Source organism: Trematosphaeria pertusa (genome assembly GCF_010094035.1).
Source record: "Trematosphaeria pertusa strain CBS 122368 unplaced genomic scaffold BU26scaffold_27, whole genome shotgun sequence".
In the NCBI taxonomy this organism is placed as follows: Eukaryota; Fungi; Ascomycota; class Dothideomycetes; order Pleosporales; family Trematosphaeriaceae; genus Trematosphaeria; species Trematosphaeria pertusa.
The window spans coordinates 254,006-268,067 of NW_022987238.1; the positions used below are offsets into that span (position 1 = coordinate 254,006).

Below are 14,062 nucleotides of genomic sequence, written 5' to 3' on the forward strand. Positions count from 1 at the left end.
TTCTCCTCGATCAAGAAACTCCGCACATGTTCGGCACGAATTATAGTTAGAAGACGCCGCTAGCTAGCTAGCTACAGCAATGAGTACCGTCGAGCGAGTAAACGCCGGCATTGGAGTAACATGCGGATTGCGGCACCTCAGACTCGCGGTTCGCTTCAACAGCGACAGTAGCACTTATCTCCTCTGCAACGGTGAGTGATTCAGAACCGCGCTTTGACGTATACCTGCCTCGATCTATACACTCTTACCGCTCTATTAAAAAAATTGGCGCTTACAATGGGTTACTAGGATCCTGGATCGTATGGAGGAGGAGCTGCGCCGCGTGGGCATTGTGGCTCCGTCCGACGAGGAGGTGCCGTCGTCCGAGGGGACGGTGGAATGGGTGTGGGATCCGCATCGCAGGAGCTATTGTTACTGTTCTCTGGGGAACTATGTGTATAAGTACCAGACTGGGCTCTGGTTGAGGTTGGATGGATCGCCGACGAGTTCCTCGGAGGAAGCGGCGAGGAAGAGAGCGGTTGAGGAAGCGGCGAGAAGAGGCCCGCCTGCACCTCCTACGACGGCGGGCTGTGGATATGCGGAGGGCAGTACGAGCGGGATGCGATGGCTCACAACGGGCAATGGTGAAGATGGGCAGCCTGATTGAGCGTAGAGGGGCGGGAAGGACGTGTTGTACCGACGGTCGAGGAGTAGGATTGTGCGGCTGGGCAGGTATGAAGACTGAGGAGTCCAGTGATTTCATGTGTGGAGTCTAAAGGATACGGGACGGGTGTGAATGTTTCTTGGGGCGTAGAGGGTTTGGCCGAATGTCTGACGCTTTCTTGCCTGTTGTTGGTAGGCCGTTTTGACGCACCACAAGGCTTTCCGCAATCTATATCTAAGTACGCATATTGTCTTTTTCCAACACCTCTTTCTCCTACAGAAGCCTTCCTCAGATACAATATCTTTCTATTCCCCTCTCCAACACTCCCAACAGCATTCTCCCCGCCTCAGGCCCGCCAATCAATCTATCTTCGCGAACCGAAAAGCCATCAACGGCAGTGCAGTGCATGCAAGCAATTTGCAAAACGTCCCGACTCCGAACCGAAAGCCCTAAAGTTAGCGCTGGGTCGAGCCCGGACCCGAACGCGAGCTGAGGCTAGTTTAACAACACGCGGGTGGAATGCGTCCTGGGGGAGCCTGGGCGGCGGGAGGGAGGCGCGTGGGTTTCTGAAACGCGCTTGCGCGATGCTTGGGATGGGAATTGCATGGGTTGTCACGTTGACAGTTGCACGACAGGTGTTCGGCGGACGAGGGGACAGGAGAACGGGTGTTGATGAGAAAGGAACGCGTTTGGAGAGAGTTAGAGAAGGGAGAGGAGAATGTGCAGTGCAGTGCAGGCATGGAAAGGGGGGCATTGCGATGCGCAGGAGTTTTAGCCTAACGACGGGGTGAATTTTTGAAGAAATTTTGCTATCCCAATTTTACGGAAGCGGCACTTTGTTCGTCCGAGCAACGCCCGCACGAAAAACCTGGCCGTTGGAAAAAAAAAGAGACAAAAGGAAATTGCGAATTTGAAGAAGCGAGTCCGACGCCAAGATTCGTGTGTACCCATGGCGGAAACGGGCTCGGGGCTTACGAGAGGCCGTCAGTGCCGAGCGCTTGCACGCGCCGTAAGCACTGGGGGTTGGGACGCGGTGATGCGATTGGCTGCACAATCGGTACGAGTGCATTTTCGAGGCGGCGTGATAGCGGGAGAGGAAAGTGTTTGAACGCTGTTTGAACTTCTGCAGGTGATAAGGCTATGTCTGGCTGTCTGTGGCAGCCGTTGCGAGACGTGCAGCGCAGCGCGGGGAAATGTTTCGAGTGCTCTGCAAGCAAAGAGAACGGCGAGGCTTAGGTAGTCTTAGGCTGGGCGTGTGGGCGTGTAAGACATGATCGCCGTGGACGCCACGAAAGCGTACGACGGATACGGTGCTGCGGCGAGGCTGATTACCGTGCTTCGTGCGAGTCCATTCGAGCAGCAGTACTTACACTATGTACCGTAGTAGCGCATCTACTGGGTTCTTCGAAGCCTGAGTAACCACGGTCGGCAAAGACGGCGCCATGCGGACCGCTACTACTGATGTCATTGGACCGCTGGCGCATCTGGCGGAAGATGCTCGGGGCAGTGATGACACGGACAGCGACGAGAAGATGAATCTGCTCGGACTTGCGTGCTGCGTGACCATTTGACAGCAGTCTGCTTTGGGAAATCGGGATCTGACGGATACGATATGCTGCGCGGCGGTGAATCACGCGAGCATAAATGTGCATGCAATGCGCCGAATGCGCGGCGGTACTTGATGCTTCTGCGTGCAGAGGCATGCGCTCCCCGCCTCACACCACGTCCAACCGGCGCGGCAGTCGCTCAATTGCCCGTCTCACGATGCTGGCCAGGAGTCGGGCTGCGGAGGTGCTGCGTTCTGGCCGTGCGTCTGGCTAGCCGCTCGCTCACTTCGGCTGTGAAGTCGAATTTGGACCCCGGCAAGCCTGACAAGCCACCCTCCGTGCTTGTCCTCATTGATATTCCGCGACCTTCCGCACCACCTCCTCGACTCTCTCCACCGCTCAAAGGCTCGCTGGCCCTCTCCCCCTCCGCCAACACTCCCCCGCCGCCCCTTCTGAGCCCAGCAGCCCTTGGTCGCGTGTGCGTCGCCCCTCGCACCCTCCCCGCGCCCCGTCTCGAGCCGCCGCATTGTTCTCTCCGCCCGCGCCGGTCCCCGAGCTCCCCCCGTCATGACGAACAAGAGCTACCTCGCCTTCCTCGACGAGAGCGCCGCCATGATCTCGCGCGCAAAGGTGCCTGGGCTCGGAGCCCTGCCCAGCTTCATCCCGCACCGCGTCCGCAGAAAATGGAGGGCCACGCGCTCGCGGATACGCAGCCGCCAGTCTCCCACGTCATCCATCGCCTCGCTCGAGACGTCGTGGTCGCCCGCCGACACCCTGCGCTCGCTGCGCACCCACCCGTGGTCCATATACGACGGCCAGTATCTGATACTTGCCATTGTCGCCATTTTTGCCCTCTCCGTCAGCGAGGCCCCCGGCCCCTTTGCGAAGACCTTCGCCGCTGCGCTGCTCATGGGCGGTCTAGTCCTACCCATTACAAGACAATTCCTCCTCCCATTCCTCCCTGCGCTTACCTGGATACTCCTATTCTCTAGTTGCAAGTACGTAGCCCTCTCCTTCTGCGCCACATTCCCGCCGTTGTTTGCATAATTCAGCTTGAGACGTGGGCCGCGGCACAGCCCGCATTGAAGCCAGCGCATAAACGATTGCGCAAACATGCTGACTGTGAGTCTCTAGATATATTTCCAGCGATCACCGGCCTGGGATCTGGGTCCGTGTGCTTCCCACGGTCGAAAACATCCTCTACGGCGCGAATTTGAGCAACATCCTCTCCGCACACAAGCACGTCGTTCTGGATATCCTGGCCTGGATACCATACGGCATTGTGCACTATGTTTCGCCCGTCATTGTCTGTGGATGCATGTTTATTTGGGGGCCACCCGGCACCCTCCCCATCTGGGCACGCGCGTTCGGTTACATGAACCTGTTTGCTGTTATAATACAGATCATCTTCCCCTGCTCTCCGCCGTGGTACGAGAACACCTACGGGCTGGCACCGGCCAACTACTCGATTCCGGGCGATGCTGCGGGCTTGAAGGCGATTGACAAGCTCTTTGGATTTGATCTATACACGTCCGCATTCCATGCTTCACCCATGGTTTTTGGCGCTTTTCCGTCCTTGCACTCTGGATGGGCGACATTGGAGACCTTGTTCATGGGACATGTTTTCCCTAAGCTGTTTCCGGTGTACGTCTTCTACACCATGTGGCTGTGGTGGTCGACCATGTACTTCTCCCACCACTACGCTGTAGACCTGGTTGCCGGCAGTTTGCGTGAGTTCCAGTTTTCCGGTCGTTTTACAATTGCTAATTTCAATTTTTTTAGTCGCCGGCATCGCCTACTTCTGGGCCCGCGCCAAGTTCCTTCCTCGCGTACAGCCCGACAAAGAATTCCGCTGGGACTACGACTACGTTGAGATTGGCGATCCTCAAGATATCGGCTACAGCATGCTCGATATCTACGAAGAATTCCACCCGCAGTCGGATTCTGACGATTGGGCAAGCGGCTCATCCTCGTCATACTCCACCGGCGGCAGGAGTCCGTCCGCTGGAGCTCGCTCACCCGTCGATGACGCCCAAAGCCTATGGGACGGTGACACGGTCGGATCCGACATTGAGCCCCTCCGGTAGGCCACCGACACACATCACTTTATCATCCCTAAGAACGCATTTCATCGGCCACCTCGCAGCGACGGCCTCTGACGATTTATGCATAAAAAGGAGTTCTTGAGCATTTCCAGCGACTTTACCTATCACTTCGTTTTCGGCATAGAAAGAGCATCGCAAGATATGGGCGGCTCCGGCATGCATTGATCCGCACACACTTCTTCGGATTGTGTGGATCGCTTTTCTTACTCGCACATTTCTTGAATACTTCTCTTCGATTGATACCCTGTCGGTCGCTTCCGGTATTTTGTAAAAGTACCGCTGTACTTGTATCACGTTCGCTTGGACGGCCCTGGCTGCGGTTCTGTTTGAGCGGCTGGGCGTCTATAGGGGGTTTGGCGGTTGTCATGATGTGCAACGGGGGGCTGGGTTGGGTTTGGCATGAGCGGCTAGATGCCGGGATGATTGGCACGCCGCAGAAGATAACTATTGGTAGAGTAATGCTTAATGGAATGTGGATGAAGGAAGAGGACGTGTGCGGTTACCCCGTGATGCGTTATGAACGCTTTCAGCAACTTGTGAGATACTTTCAGGGCACGGCAAGGATATCTGCATGATAATAAAACCGCCGGGTGAGTGAGGCGCTTACTCGGATATGCGGCTGCTTACAAGCCTCAGATCAGCCTTGGAATGTCGAACTAAAGACGCCAGATCTGGTACATCCATGGTGGGGTAGCTCCGGCGCGACAAAGCTACCCCTCTCTTCCGGAATCAGTAAGCACGCTTGGGAAGCTCTAGAGTTCGACCGCACAACAAAGGCGAGCTGTCGAAGCTCCGTGAACTTCATCACCCAACTATCCTGAATCCTCATAACTGATCCTGGAACCCCTCAGCCCCTTTTTCATCGCCGGTGGTTTTGCTCTTCAACTATCCGACCTATTGGCTACTTCCTCTTCTCGTGCTCTACCATTGCTTGATTCATGCTCGTCGGGTCATTGAGAAGCTACAATCACGTCACTTCCTCCGCCAGACTCTTCTCCCTTCACCAGCCCCGGTTACGGCGACGTTTTGTCTCCAGATTTCCCTCCACCATGTCGACCACACACTACAACGCCCTCATCCTCGGATCCGGCCAGGCCGGCACGCCTCTCGCGACGCATCTGCGCGGCCTCGGAAAGACTGTGTGTTTGGTCGAGCGCGAGCACATCGCTGGCTGCTGCGTCAACGAGGGCTGCACGCCCACAAAAACTATGGTGGCGAGCGGTCGCATGGCGTATCTCGCGCGTCGAGCTGCAGACTACGGCGTGCATTCCGCTAGAACCGGAGAAGTGAGCGTGGATATGAAGAAAGTGCGCCAGAGGAAGAGAGATATTGTGAACAGCTTCAGGGGAGGGAGCGAGCGGAGGTTGGAAGGTGCGGGGGTGGATGTTGTCATGGGGAGCGCGCGGTTTGTAACAGAGAAGGAGGTTGTCGTCGCACCTACTACTACTGCAGGAGCAGGTGAAGAGAAGAGGATTAGTGCGGATAACATCTACATCAATGTGGGCTGTCGGCCGAGCAGACCTGATATTCCTGGCCTCGATTCCATTGAGCAAACGCGCGTTCTGGACTCGACATCTATCCAGGAGCTGGACGAGGTTCCTGCGCATCTTGTCGTCATCGGCGGTGGGTATATCGGGTTGGAATTCGGACAGTTGTTCCGCAGGCTAGGTACGTGAATCGCGGTACAGTAGACACTCTAGCATGTCTTATGCAATTACACGCTGAAGGCCTTTAGGAGGGGCTTTCCGCAGCTAACAACTAAGATTGGTAGAGTGTTGACTTCATTCCCCCAATCTAAGCCATCCACTAATTATACCACCACCTCCGCAGGAGCTAAAGTAACTATTGTCCACCGTGGCCCACGCCTCCTTTCCAAGAACGACGACCCAGAATTGGTGCACTGCATGCAAGACATCCTGCGCGAAGACGGCATCGACATCCTGCTCAACAGCTCCTCGACCTCCATCGCCCCGTCCACAGATGATCCAAACCTGCCCACCACAGTCTCCACCTCGACGCCAGAAAAGGGCGAAGTCGAGCTAAACACATCACACATCCTCCTCGCAACAGGCCGCATCCCCAACACCGACTCTCTCAACCTCCCCGCCGCGGGCATCGCCACCTCGCAATCCGGCCACATTGCTGTGTCGCCCACCCTCGAAACGAACGTCGCGGGCGTCTACGCGCTGGGTGATGTAAAAGGCGGACCGGCGTTTACGCACATCTCGTACGACGATTTCCGCATCGTGCGGGATAGCCTCGCACTTCAAGGATCCAAGACTGAAGGCAGCGTGAAGACGACAGAGCAAAGAAAACCACACGTCCCCAGCGTCGTCTACACCGACCCGCAATTCGCGCACATCGGGCCCAAGTTCGGCGACCTGCCCCGGGGGAAGAAAGTCGTCACGTACAGTATGCCGGCGAGCTGGATTGCGCGGGGCTTGGAGACGGACGAGACGCGGGGCATGCTCAAGGCGATGGTGGATGCGGAGACGGAGCAGATTGTGAGCTTTTCGGCGATTGCGGTCGAGGGGGGTGAGGTGATGGCCGTCGTGCAGATGGCGATGCTGGGGGGGTTGACGTGGACGGTGCTGAGGGAGGGGGTGTTTGCGCATCCGAGTTGGGCGGAGTGCCTCAATAATCTCTGGGGTGGGGAGAGGAGGGAGGTTACGGTGGAGTAGGGGTGGGGATGGGTGGATGGAGACGGGAGTGCGCTCATCATTAGTGGGCCGAAGAAAAACTGTATATGGAACTTCTCACTGTTCCTCCTATGCGTCATTCGACCGCGTCTCAAGGTACTCAGACATCCTCCTATCCATTGCGCTTTTAGCACACGAGAGCCACAGACGCGGACATGATACTATCTCAGAATCCTTCTAATCTCTTGGTGGAGAATTTTTGGCAGTCGTAGTTAAGCAGCATGATAAAAATGTGGTATATATATTCTCCCTCCCAGAAGCTCCCCAGAGCATCTGCGCACAAGTGTCATCTCCAATCCTACCACTTCATGCCTTGACCCACAGATATGATTCCAAGCAAACTATTCCGCTTCCAAATTCATCCCTAGCCTCCAAACGCATACATAACCCCCTCGTACTCGCTTCTTCTATTCTTCCTTCTCCGCACTTCACGGCTTCCTCATGCGTTACTAAAGGCCGCATCATGTTCTAGCTATGTAGCCCCTTCTCGCACGGAGACTAGAATCATATCCATCGCAGAGAAAGGCCAAATAGATGCTTTCTGAACGTCTGTCTATCTCCCCACTTTATGATTTGATCCATTCTAATAATGCAATTTACCTATACCCATCCATCCGGCATGCGTGCATCTGTGGTGCTCGGAGAAATATTGCGAGTAGAAGAAGAATCTCCTCGACACTGCGCAGTCTGGAAGTGCGCGGATACTGGCACCACATACATGCGCGAGAGGACTCTTGTGGGACTGGGAAACTATAGTAAAATGTGCGGAATTAGAGTAGGGGAAATGTTAGATCCCGGCGATCGAGTTATGTGCTATTATGCTCCACCCACTAACACTGCCTGGTACGAGTACGTACGTACTTTGCACGATTGACAGGCTACCAACGCCACGCATGATGTGCTGCGTTCGCCGTCTCGAGACTACGCTATCAGCAACTTCTACGGGGGGAGGGTATCAACTGCTGCTGGGGGAAACTGGCCATCAGGACGAATGTCAACACAGGGCAGAGCAAAGCAACTATTCATGCGACCCATTCCCGTGCGTACATGCCTCAGTGCGATCCCCAACGCTGGCAAAGACAGGACTTTGCAAGTGAGATGGAGAGAGAAGTGGAACATCAATGGGGGTCTAGGATACGCACAGCGGTGTGATTATGGACGACGCGAAGTAGTGAAGACCGATCGAGGCGAGACTGTAAGATGGACAACGTATTGCCCTGCAGCGCACATACAGCGGCGCCATGCGCAGACTCATAATTTTCTGGTAGTGCCTCATGCAGGGCGTCGGGTAAGACTACGTCTGGGCTGGGCAACGGTGCGGCATTATTACGCCTTGAGGAAGAGGACAGTGTGCTGGGTATGGAGGATTTGCATATGTCGACTAGGTGAATGGAACTTTACTCTGCGCTCTGAAGACAGCCTGGCCTGCTGATGTGTCGTCGAGTTGGCACGAGGAAAGCTGTCTGGAGGGCTTCAGCTTCACATATCCAGATGTGTCCATACGCTCTTAACCAAACCTGTGTGCCCCGAGTAACACCACCCAGCAACACCGTGTCAAGAGCAAACGTCTCCCAGACATGCCGCGGAATCCACCTTCCGCGATCCTCTGGCGGCGCAGCAAACCTCGCCGTAAACTCTTGCGTTGCATACCTAAGTCAATACCTGGCGCACTTGACTCACGGTACATATGAATGCGCCAGATATATGCATCCGTCGGCGGAGGTCTGTGCCATGAGGCCATTCGGGGAACGATGAGGATGCCGTTCATGCTGGGCTCCGCCAAGCGATGCGCCGAGAACCTCTGCTTGGGTGAAGAACTGCAACTGAGTTTGAGATACTCCCTGACCCTTAAGTCCGCATCATGAGTAATGATTTCCAATCCGCACCCGCATGAGTGACCCACGATATCGGAACACGGTGCCCCGTGTCAAGCCGATCGAGAAAGGAAGCAAGACACCGCTCGTTCAGAAGGAAGGACCATACTCTTTGCACTCAAAGCTCATAGGGGAGTAACGGGCGCTAAGGCGTAGTAAGATCATAGTAGATGGTGTGATTGAGCGAAGCCGCCGTTTCTTCGACGCGCGTTCCTGGGCTCAGTTGGACACATCCGCAGCATCCATAACCTGACTCTTGGTAAATTCGAGGTCTGTCGCACAAGACTGTTGGAGGCGCATTCAAAGCGGTTACTGAACATTGAGAAGGAAGACCACCGAGCAAGAGGGCGATTGGGACCGGAGTTCGAAACGTTGAGCGGCGCCAATGGGGCGTAGACCCTCAATGGCATGTGGCGTAGCCACCTTCGATTTATCCATAAACGATAGTCGACGCTGCGTAACCGTTGGCATCCAGCGGAATGGAACGTGAACGGGCGTTAAGGCACAGGAGCGCCTATTCTGAGCATTGTTGATTGCTTGATAGTCGCACTACAGATGTGGGTTCTGTCTCGGCGGTCAGCCTTGTTTCCTGCAGTTGTGGATACTCTGATCCGGCGATAGGAAACCGGCGTCTGAGAATAACATCTTTTCGACAGTATTCGCATTCGGTCGGCATCCCGAATGGTGAAGTTGTGGGGAAGATAATGCCACGCGTAAACTATCCCCCATTCAGCCAAGCCTAAACCCACAGAAATGAACCACAAACGCCGCTCGGCTCGTTGTGCATGCTTATTTCGGTTTAAACTTCTCTAGGTGCTGATTCTTTCGCGAAGGTGGCAGTGTTTTGGCCCCAGACGGGGGGCAGGGAATCTCGATAGGAGACATCGCCTGGTCGCTGGGTTTAAGCTTAAGCTTAGTGTGCAGCTTTTACCTCCTCCGGGTAATGTAGCGAGGCGAAGTGTCTTGGAGCTGACGAAGGTGGCATATCGTTTCATCGCAGACGACGCACCAAGTGAATGATTGGATGCCATGCTGTGAGAGGATATGTGTGGGGAAATGGATGAGCGACAACGAGCGAGAACGAGCGAGAACGAGCAAGAACGCCGCAGACCTGCGAGGCTTCGTTAGTGGGATAAAGGTTGGAGGCCTGACGTGGAGTTTGCCTTACTTCGCCTTGCCTTGCTTATTGCGAAGGATTAGAGCGGTGGATTCCAATCGTCGCACAAGCTTTCGGGCGTATCGTGCGAGAGCCACTGACATGAAAGCTAGTAACGCTCTGCACGGATCGACGCAGGAAGAAAGGCTGCGCCTGGGACTCAGAACCGAACAGAATCGATATGTAGATCTCCAGGTTTCCGGCCAGTTCCACGCAGACTGAGATAGAGTACCAATACGATGGTGTGTAACCGCTTCACTATTATACCCGCCGAGGCGTGTCGTCCGTTCGTGCCGCAATATACTTAGGTGATACCTGCCACCTTGGGGGCCAATACGGTTACAATGCCACAAGTACTCCGGTCACGCTGAGCCTTGTCGGATCCCGGTGGGGTTCGCAAATTAATTTACGGTCCTTCCACTTTAGGGATTAACGTTATAGATCCTTCGATGCTTCGAAATAGCTGAGTGAGGATGCCCGTTTTGCAGATTGACTGCGTCATGGGTTACTGGTGTCCTATTCCGGCATGCAACGCCGACAGGAAGGTCGAGATAGATGACGAATATACGAACCTAGAACCCGGCGTCCTGGTAGTAAGGCAGCGCATTGCGGCGGAATAGAATTTCTTCCCCAGTGGTGCTTGCGACTTTGTTTCCACATCAAGCGATGAGCGAAGCGCCCAATTGCCGGACAGCGGTTTATGAGGGGCCCGCTATTTTCAGCGTAAGACTGACTGTGCGGGCGCTGCTGCAGCTTGCAGAGTTTGGAATCTCTGCGCTGATCGCGAGTGCATAAGGTTCTGAGATAAGCTGCTTGCCTCTGGATGTTCCTGCAAGGCTTGCAGGCGGGTCCTACCCTGCGCACAGAGGGGCCGAATCATGGTTCGAATAGGGCAAAAAGGCGAGAGAGCACAGGCTGAGGATCATCTCGTATGCTCCTGCGACTCGGGAAGTCCCATCCCCGTGAAACCGCATTCGGTCAGATAAGGGAGCGGTCTAGTGTGGGTCCTAAACGAGGGATCAGTGGACCGTAGACCCATTTTCCCTGAGTGAAGATGCTGATGTGAGCTCGCCTTGGTGACAGATGAGATATCGAACTGAAGAACCTGGGTCGCACCTCATTCAGGCTTATCCGGCTCTATGAGTGACCGAGATGCTGTGATATTAAAAAGCTTCGTGTGGCGTAGTGGTGTGGAAGCGAGCCTGCAATTAATTTGCTCCGTGTATGCGCACATAGCTTCGCACTCACAAACCCGGATTTCGTAGGCTTCCATTTGACTTCCATTTAGCCCGTATCGTAGCGGCACAGGATTGGCGGGCTATTCGAGAGTTGCAGCTGTGCGGGCGGTGCTGGGCAAGGTCGTCCGTCGAAGGTTGGCGGAGATCGGGCGCTATCGGACAGACCAATTGCTTGGCCTACCTTAATTTTTCCTCGGAGCTGCCGCGCTGCCGTGCTGCCGTGGAGCGTGGAGGCCATGAGCGAAGTGGGCAGCGGGCGCGGGCGAATGGCGCAGTCTAGACTAGCCTGGAGCGCGTCTTTGAGCGACGAGCCTTGGATGCGAGAGTAGGGTCGCGGCGTGGCTGCCAGATATCGTATTCGGCTTTCGTCTTCCACGGAGCGGAGTTCTGCACAAGATGCACAAGGGTGCCATTCCTTCGCGTCGTTGGCAGGTTGCGGAAAGCAAAGGAGAAAGGGACGAGCGATGGCCGGGCGAAGCAGCTGGCCGCCGGTCCTCCCAGACTGCAGCGGCCATGAGCGCGCTGTCGCGAGATGCTGCCAGCTGGGGCGACTGCGCGGAAGAGCTGGCCAGCTGGGCTCGACAAAAATTGCCCATTTGGGCGTGTGGCTTGCGGTGAAGCGGAACAGCGGGGCAGAATTTATGCTTAACTGTCTTTAACCTTATCTGGAACCCTGCAAGCGAGCCGGCTGATCAATCCGCACCCAGCCGTCCTCCGTATACGTATTCGCATCGTATGACACCCGCACGCAGCGACGAGCCTGTCTGAGACATATCACTTGCTGGCGCCGCCTGGGCGCTATTTGCACGACATCGAGCGCTTCTGCGTGCACTCTTGCGCGCGAGAACGACTCAGCTTCCGCGGAGCGGGGTCTCCAGAACGAGACTAGCGAGCGGAGGAGTTAGTGGTCTTCTAGCTGCTGGGCAAGCTTCCACGCTGACGCGGCCTTCCGAGCAATCCGATCCACGACAAGGAGCCGCCGTTGCTGGGCTTAATGATGCGAGGCTTGGCTAGCCGTCGAAACAAAATGCGCGTTTGCTGCTTGGCGTGCTTGCGTGCCAATAAACTTTGCTCGGGCCTTTGTCTCGCTGGGGCAAGCTGAGACGCCCTTCCATGGCGCTCCTTGCAGCGGCTTCTGCTGATAGTCACCCCAGAGCCACGCTGCCTGGGGCACATGTAACTCCAAGAATCAACCATGGCTGGGCCAGCCGCGGAGTGGACCGGTGGGTGTGCCAATGCCTCGCAAGACGCCGCGAAGGCCGCACCAAGGCGCTCGACGCTCCCAAGGCCATCAGCCCCACTATTGACGGCACGCTGCTGTAGTTTCGCGCGTAAAGGATTCCGGGGAGTACAAAGCACCATGTCGACGTGAACTAGTCTAGCATAGTTTCCATGTCCCGCAGACGGAAACAGAATAGGGCCTGTCGTACCGTCAGCGTGGGAACCGACCTCCACGAAGCGGGCGCAGAGTAAGCTTAAAGTTGCAATATGCACCAAGCTTATGCCGAGGCGCTAGCAGCTAAGGGGAGTGCGCACGAGGATTACGTTGGTGTGTGGAGCCGAGCGGACGCTTTTCCAAGAACTGAAGGAGCGCAAACGCTTGGTTGGAGTGCTCCTCCACGTAGACGATAGCCTCGTACGCTCGTACGAGGCCAGTTGCGTTGAGGTTACGCAGGAGACACCGCACCATCAGCACCCCTGGGCGCGCAGTGATGCCCCGTTTGAGTGCCCACTGGCGCAGGCGGCCTTTGTCAGTCTTCTAAGCGCGCCGAGAGGCTCAGTCCGGAGAATGTGGAGCGGCGCTGTCATGGTGTTTTAGGCGTCCTTGGGCCAAGCAATGCCGTGATATGCCATAATACTGCTGAAGCGGCGGCAGCACGAGGAGGTTCGCGGCGGCACGGTGACGGGAAGCTGGGCCGACCGTATGCCGGCTTTCCAGTGTCTGCTCTAGGGGCGAGCATCACAAGACTGCGCAGAGGACACGATGATGTCGTCCCATGGACATCGCCAGGGCTTGGACCCGGAGGAGAGGTGTCAAGCCGGGATGGGATTGGGCTGGCCAAGCGACGAGGCTTGTCGACGTTAAAGATTGGGACTAGGGCGGTTGGCGTCGTTTAGAGTTACAGCAAACCCGGCCGTCGTACGGGGCGCTTGGCCGATCGAGGCAGCGCACTGCTGAGCGCGCGGCGGGCTGGGCATTCGTGTCCAAGAACGGGGGACAAGAGAGCCACGGTGGTCTTGGGCGCTGCCCTGCGAACAGGTGTCTTGAGGGCCGCGCTGTGCCTCTGGAGCCGCTGCCTCGCCGCCCCCTTTGCGTGCGGCGCAGAGCACGCTGGGAGGATGGCCGGCGGGCTGGTATGGGCGTGGTGGAGAGGCCGCCGGGGTGCCGGGATACGAGGACAAAGTTAGCAGCCAACGGCGTTTAAATAAAGCTTGTCCCGACTGCTTGAGGGCCTTATTTCGCCGTCCACGCCACACCAAGCCTCGGCGGCGATCAAGGCCCAGGGCGCGCCGAGAGGGCCAAAAAGCATTCCGGGCTCCGCTGGCTCGCTGCTTGGCCAGAGAAGAGGTACATCTAGACGGCGGCGCACGACAGCCAGCAGCTGTCCGATCTGCTGCTCCGCGCCCCCGGCATCCCTCCTCCCTCTGTGCCCCATATAGTAGTCTGGCGCCTCGCACCTGCCACATCTTCATTTCGTTTCATCCGCCGCGCTGTTTCACGTCGCTGGAGCTCCACGCAGCGTCATCTCCTCCACCGACTATCTGTCCTCGGCGCCCGTCGCTATACATAGACGCAGCC

General features: G+C 56.4%; 5 protein-coding genes across 5 annotated transcripts; 3 read left to right on the forward strand and 2 right to left on the reverse strand.

Annotated features, from left to right (window-relative positions):
* Positions 1 to 115: 115 nt before the first annotated feature.
* On the forward strand, positions 116 to 884 carry BU26DRAFT_525708 (uncharacterized protein). The gene has a single exon (XM_033830566.1). The coding sequence runs from the start codon at positions 302 to 304 to the stop codon at positions 644 to 646; it is 345 nt and encodes a 114-aa protein (XP_033675805.1). The 5' UTR covers positions 116 to 301; the 3' UTR covers positions 647 to 884.
* Positions 885 to 887: 3 nt separating this feature from the next.
* Positions 888 to 1,495, reverse strand: BU26DRAFT_190730 (uncharacterized protein). Its single transcript, XM_033820505.1, has one exon. The coding sequence runs from the start codon at positions 1,395 to 1,397 to the stop codon at positions 1,032 to 1,034; it is 366 nt and encodes a 121-aa protein (XP_033675806.1). The 5' UTR covers positions 1,398 to 1,495; the 3' UTR covers positions 888 to 1,031.
* Positions 1,496 to 2,757: 1,262 nt separating this feature from the next.
* BU26DRAFT_441819 (aureobasidin resistance protein Aur1) lies at positions 2,758 to 4,277 on the forward strand (the record flags this gene model as incomplete). Its single annotated transcript, XM_033824478.1, has 3 exons — positions 2,758 to 3,224; positions 3,325 to 3,920; positions 3,973 to 4,277. 3 exons carry the CDS (start codon positions 2,758 to 2,760, stop codon positions 4,275 to 4,277), a joined length of 1,368 nt encoding a protein of 455 aa, XP_033675807.1.
* Positions 4,278 to 4,878: 601 nt separating this feature from the next.
* On the forward strand, positions 4,879 to 6,976 carry BU26DRAFT_611356 (FAD/NAD(P)-binding domain-containing protein; the record flags this gene model as incomplete). Its single annotated transcript, XM_033836061.1, has 3 exons — positions 4,879 to 4,885; positions 4,932 to 5,963; positions 6,126 to 6,976. The coding sequence occupies exons 2-3, from the start codon at positions 5,234 to 5,236 to the stop codon at positions 6,974 to 6,976; spliced, it is 1,581 nt and encodes a 526-aa protein (XP_033675808.1). The 5' UTR covers positions 4,879 to 4,885; positions 4,932 to 5,233.
* A 5,040-nt stretch (positions 6,977 to 12,016) lies between these two features.
* Positions 12,017 to 13,148, reverse strand: BU26DRAFT_190831 (uncharacterized protein). Its single transcript, XM_033820507.1, has 2 exons — positions 12,799 to 13,148; positions 12,017 to 12,683 (listed from the first exon to the last, which is right to left on the reverse strand). The coding sequence occupies exons 1-2, from the start codon at positions 12,950 to 12,952 to the stop codon at positions 12,175 to 12,177; spliced, it is 663 nt and encodes a 220-aa protein (XP_033675809.1). The 5' UTR covers positions 12,953 to 13,148; the 3' UTR covers positions 12,017 to 12,174.
* Positions 13,149 to 14,062: the final 914 nt, after the last annotated feature.

Coding starts and splice junctions, on each gene's coding strand:
- BU26DRAFT_525708 (XM_033830566.1), top strand. CDS start 302: ATGGAGGAGGAGCTGCGCCGCGTGGGCATTGTGGCTCCGTCCGACGAG.
- BU26DRAFT_190730 (XM_033820505.1), bottom strand. CDS start 1,397: ATGCCCCCCTTTCCATGCCTGCACTGCACTGCACATTCTCCTCTCCCT.
- BU26DRAFT_190831 (XM_033820507.1), bottom strand. CDS start 12,952: ATGGTGCGGTGTCTCCTGCGTAACCTCAACGCAACTGGCCTCGTACGA. Junction 12,684..12,798: donor CACACACCAACGTAATCCTC/GTGCGCACTCCC, acceptor ACGGTACGACAG/GCCCTATTCTGTTTCCGTCT.